Genomic DNA, 18,596 nt, shown 5'->3' with positions numbered 1-18,596 from the left:
GCCAGAATGCCTTCAGCTGAGGGTCTTATCCTTGAGCACAACAAGAGAAGGAGCCACTCAGCCCTGAAACCTGCTCCACTATTCAATTGCTAATCTGTCTGTTCACTCCTTCAACACACCATGGTTCACAAGCCCTTATCTTTTCATTGAAAAGATGAATTTTGAGTTTGAAATTTTGTAGGGGGCAGTGTTTCAGATTTGCTGTGTTCTTGTTTGAAATGCTTTCCGATTTTACTACGAAATAACCTCACCCTGATTTAAAGGTGAATCGGTCTTGTTGCGGACCTACCTAGCTAAACAAATAGTTCGTTTAAATGCACTCTGTGAAATTATGTTGAACACTAGGATGAAATTCCCACTTTATCCACGTTTTCACTTTTCATTCCTGTTAGTACATTGGCTGTATCTCTCACCTCACCCTCCTGCTTCTTACTGTGTTATGTGGGCTCATGACAATGCTGGTTGATCATCTTTCATATCCAGCATTGTCGGATTTGATTGGCACTTTTACAGCTGGATGTCCTTCCTGCTACTAACTCGTGGCAACTTTGCGAGCTGAGGACAGACATTTGTATCTCGTATGTGCCTGTATCACTGCTAGGCTTTTCTGTGACTGGCAAGACCTCAAACCTAGAGCTTTTCAACTCAAAGGTGTAGGTGATAACGAATGTGATGAGTAAAGGCAGATTTTAGTTATTTATCTGTCTGAATTGAGTGGAAAAAAATGTAGGGCAAGATTAATGGTAACTCCCTCAATTTCCTTATATCAAAACAAGTCGAGCTGGTTCAATCTATTTGATCAAATTACCAGCAGAACCGGTTATCCGTCTTATCATCTGTACTGCTCTTGCTTTAGCTCCTGCTTTGCTCCCACATGGCATATGAAGGTTGTGATGCTTAGTTGATCATCCTGAAGAGCAAGCAGTTAAGGCAGAGATGAGGATTTGGAATCTCAAAAGGCCATTTGTCTTTGACATCCTCTTCCATGGAATACAGCAGAGGCTGAGTCAGATAGACACTAGATCTACCAATTGGTTGAGGATTATGGGGGACAGTAAGAAATTGGAATGAAGATTAGGGCAGCATGATCTCATTGAAGCCTCAATGTCCTGAATGGTCTTCTGTTCCTATTTGCTAGCATCGTATGGCATTTTCTCCCTGAATAACATTCAGTAATTCCCTTTCCCCTTCTCACCAGTCTCCTCATTGCCACCAAGAAGTGCCTTACCGACGACTTTGCCAAGGTTAAGGCTTGAGACCAAGATGTGGAACATTTGTGCAACTGTCTCTGTTGTTTCCCTAGCCTCACTTCGTCACTAAGCTGAACCTTCTGTGATTTGCCGCTGAACTTACACTTTACCTCACTTTTGATCTCCCCTTTTCAGGGTTCATCACACCTGTGAGGCCCAAGTGCTCATCTCTTGTCATTTCTCTTCCCCTGCTGATTGCCTGACTGGTTTTCACGACTGGTTCCGCAAGCTAATAGTATGTCATTTCCCACTTCTCACATACTGCCCCTTCCTGTTTTTGCTGCCGACATTACCCTGTCTGTTAAACAAAGCGCTTGGACCCCTTCTGTCCAAGCAGGTTGTGAGAAATGTGCTTCAAATACAGTTTATAAAAAAAAACTTTCTTTTTATTAGAGCTGGTTTCATTTCCTGCCATGTTTTCCCCATCATAGTTTGACAATAGCCTTCCATAGCCAGATAGCTGCTTCCTTACCAAGAGCAATACATGGACAATTTGCTGAATTGATGAATGCTGGTCATGACTCAGTCAAGGAACCGTTAATAAATTATGTTTATCCTCTCATAGTCAGTCTGTTTTCTTTTGTCTTCGAGGACCACAGCACAGTTAAGAGGCCCTTCAGCCCAAGTCTTCTAGCCCAAGACAATCTTTGAACTAACCTCATCCCCTTTACCAGCACTTGACCACAGCCTTGCATGCCTTGGCATCAACAAGATGTACTGCACAAATTCACCAAAGCTCCTTAGACAGCATCTGTCAAACTCATGAGCACTTCCCTCTTGTAGGACAAGGACAGATACATAGGAACACCACCACCTGCCACTTCTCCTCCAAGCCACTCAACTTCCTGGTTATGATCCTGGAATTCCATCCCTAGAAGTACTGTGGGTCACTCTTGAGGTAGCAGTGAAGTCGCTTGGAGTACTGACCCCATGGTGTTCATGCGAGCAGAGGATTGCTGCAGCACAAGGCTCAAGTTAGAGAGCCCGTGTTCCTGCCCTGGGCATGGAACATGCTTGGAAAGTTGAAATCGCATTTGCTCCACGTGCAATTTCACAGCTCAGGAGGAGAGCATTCAGCCCATTGTGCTAGTCCTTGCTCTTTGCAAGCGTTGTCCAGTTAGTTCCACTCTCTGTTGTTCCCTGTAATCCTTCAAATCTCTTCCCATCAAGCATTGATGGATTCTCATTCATTCCAATTGCTGTTAAATCTGCGTTCTTGCAGCAACGCAGTGCACATTAAGACAATCCAGTCTGTGGGAGTAGTTTTCCAAATAGTCCCTTGATTTTCTGCCAAGTATTTAAAATCAGTGTGTTCCAGTTGTTGACTTTCTAATATGAATGTAATCTTGCTGCATTAAAATCCCCCATAATTTTAATAACATCTGTAACATGTTTTTTTTAACCTTATTCATTCACGGGATGCCGGTGTCACTCTGACCCAGCATTTATTGTCCGTCCCTAGTAGCCCCTTCAGAAGGTGGTGGTGAGCTGCCGTCTAGAACTGCTGCAGTCCACTTGCTGTAGGTTGACCCACAGTGCCCTCAAGGAGGGAATTCCAGGATTTTGACATCCAAGCCAGGATGGTGAGTGGCTTGGACGGCATTTGTCAGGTAGCTATTTCCAGTCTCTGCCCATGTTATTGAATGAACCCTTAATCATCAGGATTATTGTCACTTCAGTTGATATCATCACCACATTGTATCCAGTTTCATTCCTGACCCTTGTTTTCTCCTCCTTCCAGGTGTTGTCTTGTTTAGTACAAATTGCTTCCGTCCGGAGATCGCTATTTAACAACGCAGAAAGAGCCAAGTTTCTTTCGCACTTAGTGGATGGAGTGAAGAGGATATTAGAAAATCCACAGGTAAAAGATGAGAAACCGAGGATTTCTTAAACCAGTTGATTGAGCAGAATCATCAAAGGGAGTCTTAGTTGAATCCTCCTCCTCCTCCTCTTTCTCCCCCCGCCCCTGCTTTAGGTCTGATCAGGGTAGTGTCTTTGTGAACAACATGGAAGCACTTACATGCTGTTTATGGGACAGTGCTGTATGACTATGCAGCTGTAGATAGCACTGGACCAGCTTCTAACTCTCACATTCCATGTATGAAGAAGAATACAGGTGTACAGTCTCTCTTCAGGTTTGCATTGCTCAATCATGAAACACATTGGCCTTGAGTGGCTTGCTTCTGTGACTGAATTTTGTTGCTGCAGCATGGACCCCCAAAGACAGACTGCAAAGCTGAGGGCATTCCCAGCTCAACGTTGCATGGGACTCCTACTCTACTTAGTCAGCTGCCAATGGGGCTCCAACCTTGTGAAGAGCCAAGATGCCACCTCCATCCCGCAAGGCATGGACTGACCTGTCACCAGTAAAATACCAACACTGGTGGTTTGGGAAGTGAAAGAAGCCCTTAATTTGCCACATAGTGTCTCTGTTGGCCTCTGGGTAGACCTCTATTCTTAATTGCGGCAGTTCAGACTCCAGTCTGCTATCAAGATAGTGAGCACTCTAAATGTCCTGCCTGCCCCTTCTCCCAAACTGTTCCTCGAGGCCTGGTAATATTCATCCTTGTTTCCCTGATTGTTGTTGTTCTCAGTAAAAAACTGAATGGACTGCGGATGTTGTCCATCAGGAACAAAAACAAGTTGCTTGAAAAGCTCAGCAGGTCTGGCAGCATCTGTGAAGAGAAAAATCAGTTTATATTTTGGGTCCAGTCACTCTTCCTCGGAACTGATAGTAGTTGGGAAAACGTCAGTTCATCTGCAGAAAATAGGGAGGAGGATGGTGTAGGGAGTAAAGTGGCCCCCAACTCCCCACACCAGGCCTTGTTATCTCACAGCCTGCTACCTATTGTTAGTCACTAACAGTCCCCATTAACAACTAATCATTCTCCTAGCCAGACCGTTACCAACTCTTTGGCCTAGCCAACTGCTGTTCCGTCTTGCTGTGGGCTGTCTCCTGTCGTTTAATCCCTACCCCATCTCCCTCCCTGTTTTCTGTATACAAACCAATATTTTTCAGAAACTTGTGTTTTTGTTGTTGTCATAGTAGTTTTTCTCACCTGTGTTTCTTGACAACCAATTATCTGCCTTCTCAAATTAAAAAATGGGAACTTTTCATTGTCCTTTGCCCTCCTCAAATCTATTCTGTACCATTCAGTGAAATCATGGTTCAAAATTCCTAAGTAGTCTCAGTTAGCAAAACTATTGTCATCTCAGAAGTGAAATGTTTCATTGTAATTGAAGGCGAACCTTAAGTACATTCAACATATCCTTCCCTTCTCTGTAATGATGAATATATTCGCATCTCATTTAATGTTTACTCTGAGCTTTTCTTCTTTTCAGCACAAGTCTTCCTGTTTACCTGCTGCATGCCGTTTGCTTTTCTTGATTATTTTGGTGAATACATCATATAGCGAAAGCAGGATTAGTTAATTCATTATACTGTACTGTGACTGATTTTTCAACACACTTGGCAAATGTCACTGTGTTGCTGTTGTCATTGAAGCAAGAGAGCTTGAAGGCTGATCTGGTGGGGTTGTGGAGTGAATGTTTGATCATAGCCTTTGAAGTTCATAGTCACATGGGCGCAGACCGTGCATGAAGAGTACAGACTTGTTCAACCTATCTGGTATTGGTCTTTCTAGTTTTCCTCTGGAGTAGATGCCTGATTTCCAGTTTGCCTCAGAAAACAGTGCAAGTTTAAAAAAACTAATGGAGAATTGTCAAGGCCAATGTGTGGATCTTGTGGTGGAAATCAAGCCCCACTATTCTCAGAGTTGTCACAGTGTGACAACTATCCAAAGTCTAGATTGATACTTAGACTTCAGGAATTATGTTGTGAGGAGACACTCGACACATTGGCAGTTTTTTGTACAATTTAGAAGATTTAGGATGATCTGATTGAAATCTTGAAGATTTCAAACAGGAAAAGACAGGGTCGATAAAGACAAAGTATTTCAACTGGGTTTGCGGAATCTGGAACTACGGGGCATAGTCCGAGTGCTAGGGCCAAAGCATTCAGCAGAGATGTTACAAAGCACTTCGACACACAAAGAGCGGGAGAACTTTCCAACTTTCTTCCACAAGCTGCACTAAATTCTCGATCAGTTGTTGATAATAAAACTGAGATACACAGACGTTTGTTCAGCAACATATTAAGGGATTTGGACCAAAGGCAGGGATTGGCAGTTAGACCACAGACCTACCATCTCATTGAATGGTAGGATAGATTCAGACAGCTGAAATGCTGACTCCTTTTTCTGTATTCCTCACTTTAACTGTCTCATAAACCCAGGTTAAAAGAAAACAATCGACAATTTTCTGTACCCACAAGAAAGCAGCTATTTATTGTATACAAAATGTTTTCAACTGATAGCAGAAAGGAAGCGCAAATTATTCGCTTACAATTCCTAATAACTTAAATACTCCCCCTTGGGAAGACATAAATATACTGGTAGGAAAGAGCAAGGTAGAAATGTCATTGAAACACAATTCTGGCACAAGTCTGGATTACAGTCTAAATTACCAATTGCAGTATTTTCCTTCAATTCCCTTCTGATCCTTTTCGACAAGAACATGATGTTGTGGTCATGCTGATTTTCATCCTTTCACTGAGCTTTCTGTCTTTGTGTCTGAAAAGGTTTTTTTCCCCTTATTCCTTTCATGAGAGTATTTGCAGGGAGAGAGAGACAAACTAACTGCTTGGGATTTTCTTTTACTCTCATAAAAGGGAGAGAGAAAGAACTGCTTGCTCCTTCACAGGCTGGATGTATTGTCCAATCACAGCTGTAGCCTCTCACCCGGAAACCAATGAACAGTTCATCATTCTGCTGAATACTTCTGAATGAACACACACATGTGCACGCACACTCCTGGTTAATAAAAACTAATCAGATATCTGTCAGTGAGCAAAGCCACCCTGCCTGAAGTCACATTCATGAAGCAAGAAATGTAGCATTGTATCCCACTGTTTGCATTAGGCAATGTTTGTAGGTACACTAGTATTTTGGTTTAAAACTGCAGCATCATCTTCCATTGTCCTTTGCTTGGAAGGCTTATGTTTTTCCACTGTAAAGTCTGCAGTCCCAAACAAGTGGTGATACCAGAAAGAGAAGCTTGTAAAATGTGGATGTAAGGCACCTGCTTAAAATTCCATAGGCACAGCACAAGATGAAGGAAAAGGTCTTCAAAATTGCAAAAGCAAACAGGATTTGTGGAAGTGGCATCTGGGGAAAGACAATGGCCATTTGATCAAAGCTGATGAAGCCTGAGGGGAGGGCAGCAGAAGGAGGGTGGATTCGGACTGACTTGGGCATTGGATGTCACTAAGAGGTTATAGAAGAGTGACGGTCAGCGTGAGAGGATGGAGCAAGACGAACAAGCAGGAGATGCTGTGACAGCAAATCACAAAGTAGGAGAAGCGATTAACAAGACAGGACAAGAATCATAAGGGGTTGGGATCTGCGGGTGGAATCAAAATACAGTCCTTGTATCAGGATGTCAGTACTGGTGCTCCTGGGTGGATTTTCTGCATTATTGGTGCACCAATGCAAATTCTGGCTTAATTCTTTTCAACCCGATGTATGTGGGTGAGCTATTACCAAACAGTTAGACCATCTCATCTTAATGATGTTTTCGCCATTTGCTGTCAGAAACATGAGAAACAAATGTTTCTTTTGCAGGGGTTGTCTGATCCAAACAACTACCACGAGTTCTGCAGGTTATTGGCTCGGTTAAAGAGCAACTACCAGCTGGGAGAGTTGGTGAAAGTGGAAAACTATCCTGAAGTCATCCGGCTGGTTGCTAACTTCACAGTAACCAGTCTTCAGGTAGGAGCCGAAGTAATTGACATTGTTAGTCGGAATAAGAGCAGGTGACTGACGCTAGATTCTGGCTCAAATAGAGTGGCATCTTTGCATGTGTTTATCGTGGATTTTGGGGGTTTGCTGGTCTGGACCTCAGGCAACATTGTCTTGAGTCTAGTACAATGAGCTGACAACAGGTGTACTCGCAGCAGAATGCTCAGATGGGCCCACTGTCGGCAATGTTTTTGGATTTGGCATCTGGTACAGGGATGATGTCAGATTTTGCAGTTCAAGTCTGCAGTGATGCTGCACAAAAAGTGCAGTGTTCAGTGAGGAACAGAGACAGTTGAAGAAGCTGCTAGAAAAACTAATGAGAACCAGATTCAGTTTCATGGTCCCGAAAGGTTTGTTTGAGATGCAACATTGGCTATTTCTGTATTTTGTTTGCTCTTCATGAAGCTCTGTGTTGACTGGCAGCCATACTGATTTTCCCACATGCTTATCCTTCCTTTTTGAAACATTGTTCAACCTGTCAGATTTGTAAACAGCAGTTAGTTTCATCTTTGAGCACCTATAAAATGTGTGTCTTTTCATGGCTGCCTTATTTCTTCCATTTTCCCTGCAGCACTGGGAGTTCGCCCCTAACAGTGTACACTACCTGCTGAGCTTGTGGCAACGTTTGGCTGCTTCTGTACCTTACGTCAAAGCCACAGAGCCCCACATGCTAGAAACATATACACCGGAAGTCACTAAAGCTTACATCACCTCCAGACTCGAATCAATCCACATCATTCTGAGGTATGATGACGCTTGTATGTTGGGTTAACCTGATCATGCAGAAACAAAGCTCACATTGGGGTCAGGAAACAAGAATTATGCTGTATGCATCAGCTATCGGCAATGTTTCACTTTGAGCCAATTGGGGGATTGATGTGCTTTGATAACATCTCATAGCAAGAAGGTGGATTGCATGGAGCTCGATTTGAAGCAGATGTTTGTTATCTCTAGGGATGGTTTGGAAGATCCTCTTGATGACACTGGTCTAGTTCAGCAACAGCTGGACCAACTGTCCACTATTGGCCGCTGTGAATATGAGAAGACATGTGCTCTCTTGGTGCAGCTCTTTGATCAGTCAGCTCAGACATACCAGGAGTTACTGCAGAGTGCAAATGCCAGCGCCATCGACATAGCTGTGCAGGAAGGTAAGCGGAGAATTGAGAGCAGCAAGAGAGGTGCCCAAGGGACAAGCAGCGTTTGTTGTCTGCATGAAGGCTTGGGCTCAGAGTTTGCTATGTCTGATGATTGAAAGTCCGGTATAATTTCAGTTGGTTGCTCCACCTCATGTATCTTTGTATATTATCTCGAAGCTTTTTGTAAAGCATGTGCAAACCTTGATTCTTTTTGCCATGAGTTTTGATTGTTCTTTCTTGCCAACATTTGTCTCATCTGTAAATAGCTGTATTGAAAGATTCAATTCTGTGTAAACCATAATAGTGAGTTTGCAAGGTCTAGCTGCTAGGTATCTGTGTGGAAGCGGTTTCTGAAGTGCTTACTCATTCCAACATCTTGCGTATTGAGATGTTCACTATTTGATAGTTCCAGAGAGTTCAGAGTCATATTAAAAGGGTCTGCACAGAACCAATGAACAGTCAATACAATCCACAGTTTGAGAGTGGTGCCTGATGAGCTCATTAATTCAATGCTTTCTCCCCCCACCCAGGTCGATTGACATGGCAAGTGTACATTATTGGGGCAGTGATTGGGGGCCGAGTTTCCTTTGCGAGTACAGATGAACAGGATTCCATGGATGGCGAACTTGTTTGTCGGTGAGTCCCTAATTGCCTTTCTCCTGTCATCCTGACTGCCCGGTTGTGAAGATGTGGAGATTGCACCTACACTTCTTCGACGCAGTCAGCTCCAGTTATCTCAGGAGGTTAGAGCAAAGCGGCTGAGGGATGACTGTACAGCATGTAACTCACATGGGAAGCAATACAGTGTGAAAAATTGCAGCTCTAAATGCCTTCTGTTTCCACGTGACATTTGGTTTTGCTTTGTCCAGTTCTTCACCTAGGTTCATAGCAAAAGCTGCCAAGGTCTTGGAAAAAAGATCCGACTAATAATAGAGGAAAAATTTTTTCTGGCAGAGAAATCAGAAATTGTGCTGTCACTGAAAATATATTTGCCATGTTGTCTCTGCATCACAGCCTTCTGCTTTGATTGGTTGGTCAAGTGATCTTCAGTAACTTCTCCAGTCAGGTTTCTGATTAAATTTGTAAATGGCATTATAATCGAGGGGGGCTTATTTTGGCCCTCGCCTGCTGTGTCACTTCTTCTTATCCTGTCGCCTGGAGACACTTGTACTTTGTGTGTTGTGGGCGGTGGATAGGTGTACCGAAGAGTTTGAAGCTGGCAATGTGATTGTCTTGACAGTGGTGAATGAGTTCTCCACATCCTCTCCCTGCATATTACTATCTGCAGTGCGTCCTGGAGAGATTTGACCAGATATTCCTGTGTTTCTTTTCAGCGTTTTACAGCTGATGAACCTGACTGATTCTCGACTGGCTCAAGCAGGCAACGAGAAGCTGGAACTGGCCATGCTGAGTTTCTTTGAGCAGTTTCGCAAGATTTACATCGGAGATCAGGTTCAAAAGTCCTCCAAGGTAACAAGAGAAAGAGTTGAAGTTACTAACTCCCTCCCTGCTTTATCTGCTCTTGCGTGGCTTTTCTGTTGGCATTTTGAAAACAAAATTGGGTATAATTACCTTTTGCTGCAGAATAACAGCATGATAACTCGTGCTGATTCGGTTGGTGTGACATCAAATTGAAATAAAACCATGATTTGTGTTATCTGCTTGACCATAAAGAAAGAGAAGTTGACTGCACCTCGGTCATCTCTTGTAAACATACAAAAACCAATTTAAATTACTCGTAAATGCAGTAACTCACGGTACGAAAACTAATTGAACAGCTGTTCTGTGCTTAGCTACGTCCCAAGAAAGCCAGGTCTGATGAACAATGTATGTATGTTCCTTTTGTTAACTGTGGGAATTATGTTGTCCATAATTCAGAAAGCTTCCTGTTCCTGAACCAGGAATGCAGCTAGATCTTTTAGTGTCATTCTGTGTAGTTAGGTGCAACTTAGGCTTCTCATTTAATTCAAATAGTGCTTCCTCTGATCAATCTAGCACTTCCTCTGTGATCAGCAGTCGCTTTGAAACTTGGTTACATTGACGAGGTGATGCTGTTACCTGAGATTGCTACAGAAGATAGAAATTGTGTGTAAACACATAACCAAGATCCAATAACTAGTTCAGCAAGTAGTGGATTCCTGTATTTTCTCAGGTTACGATCACTCGGGTTTTCGTAGTATTTACATTCGAGCAGCTTTCCACTGTAAACCCGAATGCAGTGTGACTTGCATTGGCTTTACTGTCATAAACAGTTGCTGCGTCTTATATTTGAAGACTGAACCCAGCGGTGGAATGTGTAACCATCAGAGGTTTCACTTGGAGATGTGACAGTAACTGAGCTATTCATGCATCATGTTGACACAAACTCTTGGCAATTAGGTAGCTTGGCAGGGGGAAAGAGCAGTTTCACGGTTGAATTGGAGCTATTTTCTCAAACACCATTAGCAGACATATCATTCCAGCAGATGGCAAGAGGTCCCTAAGTGGTGATAAGGAGCAGGAACTCATCCCATCTGGATCTCCCACCTCCCCACTCCACCCCTTAGTCAGTCAAGGGCGCATAGTTAGCTCTAGTACCCTCTGTGCCAGGCTGCTTAAACATTACCAATGACTACACAGGCCTAGGACTGATATTGGGGAGCTTGTGGTAGTGGGGCCGAGGTGTTTACCCATGGAGTATTGTACATGACGTAAGTGGGAGCAACTGCCTCGGTGCAAACGGATGGAAATGTTGATTCATTTTGTCATTGTTTGTAGGATCTTGTGCCTCACGTGCGAATTTAATCGCCATGTACTTTTAAACAGCATTCAGTGATGTAGAACACTAATTATTATGAAGATTCATGTTTATGAGCAGCTTAGCCTGTTTTGTCAAAGATTAAAGGTACCTGTAATGTGAGGTTAGTCTTTGTGCTCGGCTGCATTCTGACTGTTACCTTGGCTCAGTTGGTGACATTCGCACTTCTGCTGCTGATGTTCCTGGTTCATGGCTTGATTCAGAAATTTGAGCACATGAAGCTTGAGTACAGTACAGAAGGAGAGCTTCATTCTATTCTGAAGATTCCCACCTCACATTGAGATATGCACAGGAGGTCTTGTCTGACTGTTGAACTGAAAGATGGAAAAGTAGGGGATTCTCTGTATCTTGGTCAACATTTATCCCTCACTCAGCATCATTAATACTGATTGATTTGGCTGTCTCAGTGGTTTCTGTCTGTTTTCTAATGATGGTTTATGCTTCTTTTCCCCCCCTCTCTGTGCAGTTGTACCGCAGACTGTCTGAGGTCCTGGGGCTGAATGATGAGACAATGGTCCTGAGTGTTTTCATTGGAAAAATGTGAGTGTTTGCAAACATGGTCTTCTGCCGTTTGGATGACCTGTTGTTTCAACAGCACGCTGTGGTCATATGTTTGGCATTTCAGTTCTTGATTGTCGTATGATTTGAGTTTGTCAAGTCCCTCGATTCCTGTAGAAAATAGATAAATCAGTTCAATTCCCCCTCAACCCTCCAAGCAGTTGTTCATGCACATGACTAACATTGAGGTAGGATGTGTAAGTGAACTTAAATTGACCTCTGATGTGAGGATGGTTAAGCCTGTGCTTTGGGAATCACAACACCTTCCGTTTAGTCAGAATCTGTACCTGGACGCATTTTGAACATTGCCAAATGTTTCCTGAAAAACCAAGGTGCAGTGAAGAAAAATAGAAACAAGTCCCAGGGAATCTGAAAGATGAGTTCATGTTCTGGGCGATGCCTCTTGAACAGACACTCAGTTCACCTGATACATGAACCTGCCCTTTGTCCTTTCCTCAGCATCGACTGTGGAACGCAATTCAATTGGGCAGGGAAGGAAAGGCTGTCTTTCACGCACAGTGGAAAACTGAACACCCATTTCTAGTTTCTCCCCTGATCAAGGGAAGAGTTGTACTGTCAGCTGAAAGAGAATGAAGTGAACATAATGCTGAACTGGCTCCACTTGGTTCTATTCAAATTTAATATTGGAGCACAGAAACTCTAATTCCCAAAACTTTGCCCATTCAAGTTGATGTCGCTGGCTGGGAATCGTATGACAATTTGAGTTGGAAGCAGCATTCATAAATTTGTCTATCTCTGAAAGCTTGTGCACATCTTTGACTTCAGATCTTCAGGTTTTCAGTCTTAACTGAGGTTCCCCCAGCCTGTTTAGGACAGTATTCCAGTGATTTGACCTTGAAACGATGCCTGTACAGAACGTGCTTTTTCATCGTGGCCGGTCACAGATCCATCATAATAAAATGTGGGGCTGGATGAACACAGCAGGCCAGGCAGCATCTCAGGAGCACTTGCGTTCTGCTGACCTCTTGTGGCCAATTAAAACTCAATAAATTCTGTACTTCACATTTTTGAGCTCGTGGCTTCGAGTTCAAAACTCGGGCAGCTCGACTGTTTTGGCACTTGGATTTTTTTTTATTTCCTGTTTCTGAAAGCTGACCAAGTGGCTGATTTTAGTGCTGTGGCTTAATTCATGGCAAAACCCTACATGCCCGTAGCAGGATCCGTCAGCATTGCCAAGATGGCATATTGCTGAGATCAAAGGATCGTGGTCAGAGTTGGCCACTTGTTCTAATTTTATCCAGTACTGAAATCATGGGGACAGTAATATCTGTCAGAGTGAGAAATCCAGCTTGTCAGGGGTTGAGGTTAATTGTTCCCCTGACTTGGCACAACCCCCTGGGTTCCATGGTAAGCGCCCAGGTCATAAGCTACACGCCATGCGCCCCATCAGCTATGAATGACTAAGTCATTTTGCCACTAACAAAAAAGCAAACGCAGCACATTTCACATGGAACCCATCCCTATCTCGAGTAAGAAGCAGAGACTGTGTCTGAACGTTAAGCGTGAGTTTGTCAGAGATGTACAGAGCTGGTTTATTTGAGAAGCATTGAATGTAACTCAGTCAGCCCCACTCATTGCAGACTGTTGTGAACACAGCTCACTCTTTCACACAAGCCAACCTCCCATCCATTGACTGCACCCATTCTTCTCACTGCCTCGGTAAGTTAGCCAACATCATCCAAGACCCCTCCCACCTCGCTTATAATATCTTTCAACCTCTTCCACAAAGGAGAAGATACAAAAGCTTAAACAACCATACCAATAGGTTCAAGGACTGCTTCTTCTCTGCTCTTATTATATTTTTGAATGGACCTCTCAAACTTCGTGTTCACCTCGCCATTTGCGCACCTTCAGTGCAGCTATAACATTGTTTTCGTTGTTCATTTCCATTACCCGTGTGCACTTTGTACGGTATTTTCTGCATGTAAAACAATACTTTTCACTGTATGTCCGTACATGCGACAATAATAAATCTAATCAAAATGTAGTTTGAACACACTTTGTAGTTATGAAGCACTGACTTCCACTTGCTATAATTCCTTTCATTTTGACAGTGCAACATAGTAAAGCCTGACTATAAAATCAAGTGGTTAATTTCCATGTGTCCTGTGCTCAGAATTTCACCTGGATTCTTCTACTGAGTTAAAAATCATTGGAGTGAATACACTGATCCATTTGTGCTTCTGTTTAAAGTTTGGGAAAATATTGTTGAAAGTTTGTTTTTGTTCTTGATTGTTAACAAAGTACCTGTGATTTCCAACCAGAATTACCAACCTGAAGTTCTGGGGAAGGTGCGAACCAATTACTTCAAAGACACTTCAGCTGCTGAATGATCTCTCTATTGGATATCCTTTCATTTACAAAACACAGTCGGTCACTTAAACAGGATTACTGGCTTATCGGATCCAAAGGTGAAGGGTCAGGTCCTACTCCATTGTCTTGAAGTTACCGAAGGGACAAATCAGGACATTAGGCTGGATGTGGCGACGCATCTCGGTACAAAATCAGGTTGGGCAAAGTCTAGTGAGAACCTGCTCAGATACTTTGACGAGGTAAATACTGTCAGGTGTGTTTTAATTTCAGCGCACTCGGGCTGCGTGCAAGGCTTTGCGAGTTGGGGCTATCTGCAGTTGAAGAGCCCCGTTCGCATCAGTCATAATGGAGATCCACATGAACAAGGAGCTTTGGAGGGGAAGGATGGAGCAGGGCGATGGTGCACACGGTCCATGTTTCACACCAGGTTCCAGGAGCAGAATCACTGAATCCGGATTGCAAACCATGTCAGGAACATAGTTTTGAGTATTGTTTTGCCAGTTATTTGTCTTGGCATTGAACAACAGCATTGTCACTTGCTGGTGTAAAATTTAGTGCCTGTGCGTAAACGTATGTTCAGTAGAGATCATGGTGACTCTATGACAAAGTAATGGATAGTGACATCCAGAAAACCATATCCTTTGCTCTGAGATAATAAAATGTGAGGCTGGATGAACACAGCAGGCCAAGCAGCATCTCAGGAGCACAAAAGCTGACGTTTCGGGCCTAGACCCTTCATCAGAGAGGGGGATGGGGAGAGGGAACTGGAATGAATAGGGAAAGACGGGGAGGCGGGCCGAAGATGGAGAGTAAAGAAGATAGGTGGAGAGAGTATAGGTGGGGAGGTAGGGAGGGGATAGGTCAGTCCAGGGAAGACGGACAGGTCAAGGAGGTGGGATGAGGTTAGTAGGTCGGTGGGGGTGCGGCTTGGGGTGGGAGGAAGGGATGGGTGAGAGGAAGAACCGGTTAGGGAGGCAGAGACAGGTTGGACTGGTTTTGGGATGCAGTGGGTGGGGGGGAAGAGCTGGGCTGGTTGTGTGGTGCAGTGTGGGGAGGGGACGAACTGGGCTGGTTTTGGGATGCGGTGGGTTAAGGGGAGATTTTGAAACTGGTGAAGTCCACATTGATACCATTAGGCTGCAATGGTATCAATGTGGACTTCACCAGTTTCAAAATCTCCCCTTTCCCTACTGCATCCCTAAACCAGCCCAGTTCGTCCCCTCCCCCCACTGCACCACACAACCAGCCCAGCTCTTCCCCCCCCACCCACTGCATCCCAAAACCAGTCCAACCTGTCTCTGCCTCCCTAACCGGTTCTTCCTCTCACCCATCCCTTCCTCCCACCACAAGCCGCACCCCCACCTACCTACTAACCTCATCCCACCTCCTTGACCTGTCTGTCTTCCCTGGACTGACCTATCCCCTCCCTACCTCCCCACCTATACTCTCTCCACCTATCTTCTTTACTCTCCATCTTCGGCCCGCCTCCCCCTCTCTCCCTATTCATTCCAGTTCCCTCTCCCCATCCCCCTCTCTGATGAAGGGTCTAGGCCCGAAACGTCAGCTTTTGTGCTCCTGAGATGCTGCTTGGCCTGCTGCGTTCATCCAGCCTCACATTTTATTATCTTGGAATTCTCCAGCATCTGCAGTTCCCATTATCTCCTTTGCGCTGACCAGTTTTAAGTACACCCCAATTCATTGTGTTGTGTTGGGTTATGTTGGAAAGCCGGTGTAAAATGGATTGTTATAGGTGAGTTCAGCAGGTGGTGTACAGCTCCTAGGAGGCATTTCCACCCCAAAAGGAGGGGAATTAGTGAGTGGAATTCTTCCAGATGCTGCCTCAAATCGCTTCCAGCTGCCAAAGGAAAGACTTTTACAATATGGATTTTGGAATGGAAGATAACCAAACAAGTTAAGAAGTGAGTGCAGTTCTGATATCAAAAATAGTTTATTATCCTTGACTGTTTTTCTGTACATACAGCAGTGTGAGGAAGCTGGTGAAACTTACTGCTGTTCAGTTCATGCTGAACAATCACACAGTAAGTACCCCATATATCACTCTCATTTTGTTCTTGGCCCTTCACTTCGTACCTTCTTCCTTGGTGAAGTTTGGAATGGTCTCAGTCCAAGTGGGTACATTGATTCTGCTTTGCTCGTGGTGTCACTTTGCCAACTTGGTTCTCATTAGATATAATCAGTTCGGGTTAATTCCTGTTAAAGTCTGAATCAGTCACAAACCTCTTGATTTCATTTTGGAGTGAAGGCTTTGATGGTCATAAAATGGAGTGGGACGGTGGTTTTGATGCTGTATGTTGTTCATTTTTAACGTCAGTAAGACAAGTGAGTAACCTTTTGTGTTGCACCTTGAATTGACAGAGCGAACACTTCTCGTTCCTGGGCATCAATAACCAATCAAATCTGAGTGACATGCGTTGCCGCACCACCTTCTACACAGCACTTGGACGCTTGCTTATGGTTGATCTAGGTATGCAAGAGCTGCAAACGTCAGAAGGATGAATTATCCTTGATTGTCAATCTGCACAAACAGTTATCATTGTAAATATTGGCAGAACATGGCTGAACATCCAGAGTAGATAATTTTCTAGCTGACTGAAGATAAAAGTTCCATGTCCTCAAAACCAGCTAGTGCCGTAAAAATGGCGGTGATATTCTGTAACCAGTGTGTATATAACACTTTCTGATATCTACTGCAGCTGGCAGTTCCACAGCTCCACACATGGAAAAGACACCAGAGCACCTCACAAGGTAAATTGTAGGGCTCTCAGCGGTTACCTGGGAGTGTTTGTCAGAGTCGGAACTTGAGTGCCCTTATTCTGATTACACTCACGGTCTGAATGTGATGTCTCAGCTGGGTTTGTAGAAGGAAACTTGGAGAGGCAGAGAGGGCAGTTAGATGACATGGACTTGAAGGAGGTTTTTGAATGAGAAGAGAATGGTGGAAAAGCACAGGAAACGGCAGGAGCTGTCAAATCTGAACAGAGCGGTGGAGATAAGATGCCATTCAGTCTTTAGAGGTTGGAAAATTTGAGCATTAAATTTAAGTTTCTGAACAAATTGCTGTTAGGATTGGAAGATATAATGGGCACAGTTTGAAAATGAGGGGAAAAAATTGCTGAGAGCCAGAGGACATTACAGAACATTGTTTTTTCAGGTGGATTACTTCACCAGAAGCGTCAACTGATGTACCGTGGGGAGAACAGGACAAGCTTTAGATCAGCACAACTTCACTAGGGGTGCTGCTGGAAGTGCGTCTGTATGTGGTTATATTCTGGGTGCACGCAGGATCTGGCTCAGTTCCAGTTGAAGACCCATTTGTGTGGGCTTACCAATATCAGCCACTTGAGGCCGATACCAATGAGCAACTGACCGAGAATTGATGATTCAGGAAAAATATGAGAATGTTGGTGTTTGAGAAAAAGTCTTGCGAGTAACTCATCTGATGCTATGTTGAATCCTACAGGTGAGGACGAAGACCAGTTTGAGCAGTTCATGCTCCCTTTAACAGCAGCATTTGAAACAGTGGCACAGATGTTTAATTCCAGCACGTTCAATGAGCAAGACGCTAAGGTGCAACTTTCCTCATTCCCTCAATTGCAGCTGCAGAATTTTCAGCTAAACCGTAGTATAATTGCAAAACTAAATTAAGAGCAACTTGGTTCTGTAGCTTTGATTTTAATTGATTTGTAAAGCAATTTCCCATGAACATATTTATAGAAACATTCTTAACAGTATTAACAGATGATTCAAGCTGCTGACTATGCTCTGCTGTTTTGTACAATCATGAGAGATCGAACAGTTCAATCCTTGGATTATCCCCATAAACCCTGTCTGCCTTCGGTGATCAGAGATCTAACAGCCTTGACTGTGAACAAAGTCAAAGACACAACTATCCACAGCTCTCTGATAGAGAATTTCAAAGACGCACCTCCCTCTGAAATTGTTTGTCCTCACCACAGTCCTAAATCAGAAGTTACACAACACCAGATTTTAGTATAACATGTCTGTTTGAAATCTGAAGCTTTTGGAGTCCTGCCCCTTTGTCAGATAGTGCTGACCTGATCACCTCTCATTCTTTAAAAATCTGGAGAACACAGGCCCAGTTCAGGAAAGTTCCATCTGGGGAGCAAGTCTGGGGAACCTGTGTTTACTACCTCAGTTGCAATAATATTTTCTCTGAGTTAAGGAGACCAAAACTACACAGACTACTCCAGGTTTAACTCTTTTCCAGTTGAGGCAAAACCTCACTTTTCCTGTCCTCAAATCCTCTTAGAATAGAAGTCAGCATTCCAGGAGGCTTGCTAATAACTTGGTGTTATTACTTGTTAACCTTGGGTGACCTTTCGACAAGGACACCTCGTCCCAACGTCTACACTTGCCAACATCTTACAATCAAGAAATAATCAGCCCATCAGTTCTTTGTACCAAAGTGGGGAATGTCACATTTTTCTACATTCCATGTGCCATCTTCATGCGCACTCACTGGACCTGCCCAAACTCTCCTGAGGTCACTTTACATCTTGCCACAGCGCACATTCCCACTTGGCGTTGCATCATTTGCAAATTTGGAAATCTTAGATTCAGTCCCCATCTCAAATCTTTGTTATATCCGAGAAAGAACTGGGGCCCAAGCACTAATCCTGGT

At 43.8% G+C, this 18,596-nt stretch overlaps 1 protein-coding gene across 1 annotated transcript in view; it reads left to right on the top strand.

Moving 5' to 3' along the window:
* xpo7 (exportin 7) overlaps positions 1 to 18,596 on the top strand; it is a 94,977-nt gene that overhangs the window by 59,575 nt on the left and 16,806 nt on the right. Inside the window, exons 9-19 of the mRNA XM_059641225.1 lie at positions 2,992 to 3,111; positions 6,932 to 7,078; positions 7,680 to 7,852; positions 8,063 to 8,256; positions 8,775 to 8,880; positions 9,579 to 9,714; positions 11,508 to 11,581; positions 13,885 to 13,968; positions 15,912 to 15,972; positions 16,310 to 16,418; positions 17,415 to 17,521. Coding sequence (XP_059497208.1) covers positions 2,992 to 3,111; positions 6,932 to 7,078; positions 7,680 to 7,852; positions 8,063 to 8,256; positions 8,775 to 8,880; positions 9,579 to 9,714; positions 11,508 to 11,581; positions 13,885 to 13,968; positions 15,912 to 15,972; positions 16,310 to 16,418; positions 17,415 to 17,521 — 1,311 coding nt within the window. The remainder of the gene's footprint in view (positions 1 to 2,991; positions 3,112 to 6,931; positions 7,079 to 7,679; positions 7,853 to 8,062; positions 8,257 to 8,774; positions 8,881 to 9,578; positions 9,715 to 11,507; positions 11,582 to 13,884; positions 13,969 to 15,911; positions 15,973 to 16,309; positions 16,419 to 17,414; positions 17,522 to 18,596) is intronic.

The sequence above is a fragment of the Stegostoma tigrinum genome, chromosome 40 (assembly GCF_030684315.1).
Source record: "Stegostoma tigrinum isolate sSteTig4 chromosome 40, sSteTig4.hap1, whole genome shotgun sequence".
Taxonomy (NCBI): domain Eukaryota; kingdom Metazoa; phylum Chordata; class Chondrichthyes; order Orectolobiformes; family Stegostomatidae; genus Stegostoma; species Stegostoma tigrinum.
This window is presented reverse-complemented; position numbering and strand designations above follow the sequence as displayed.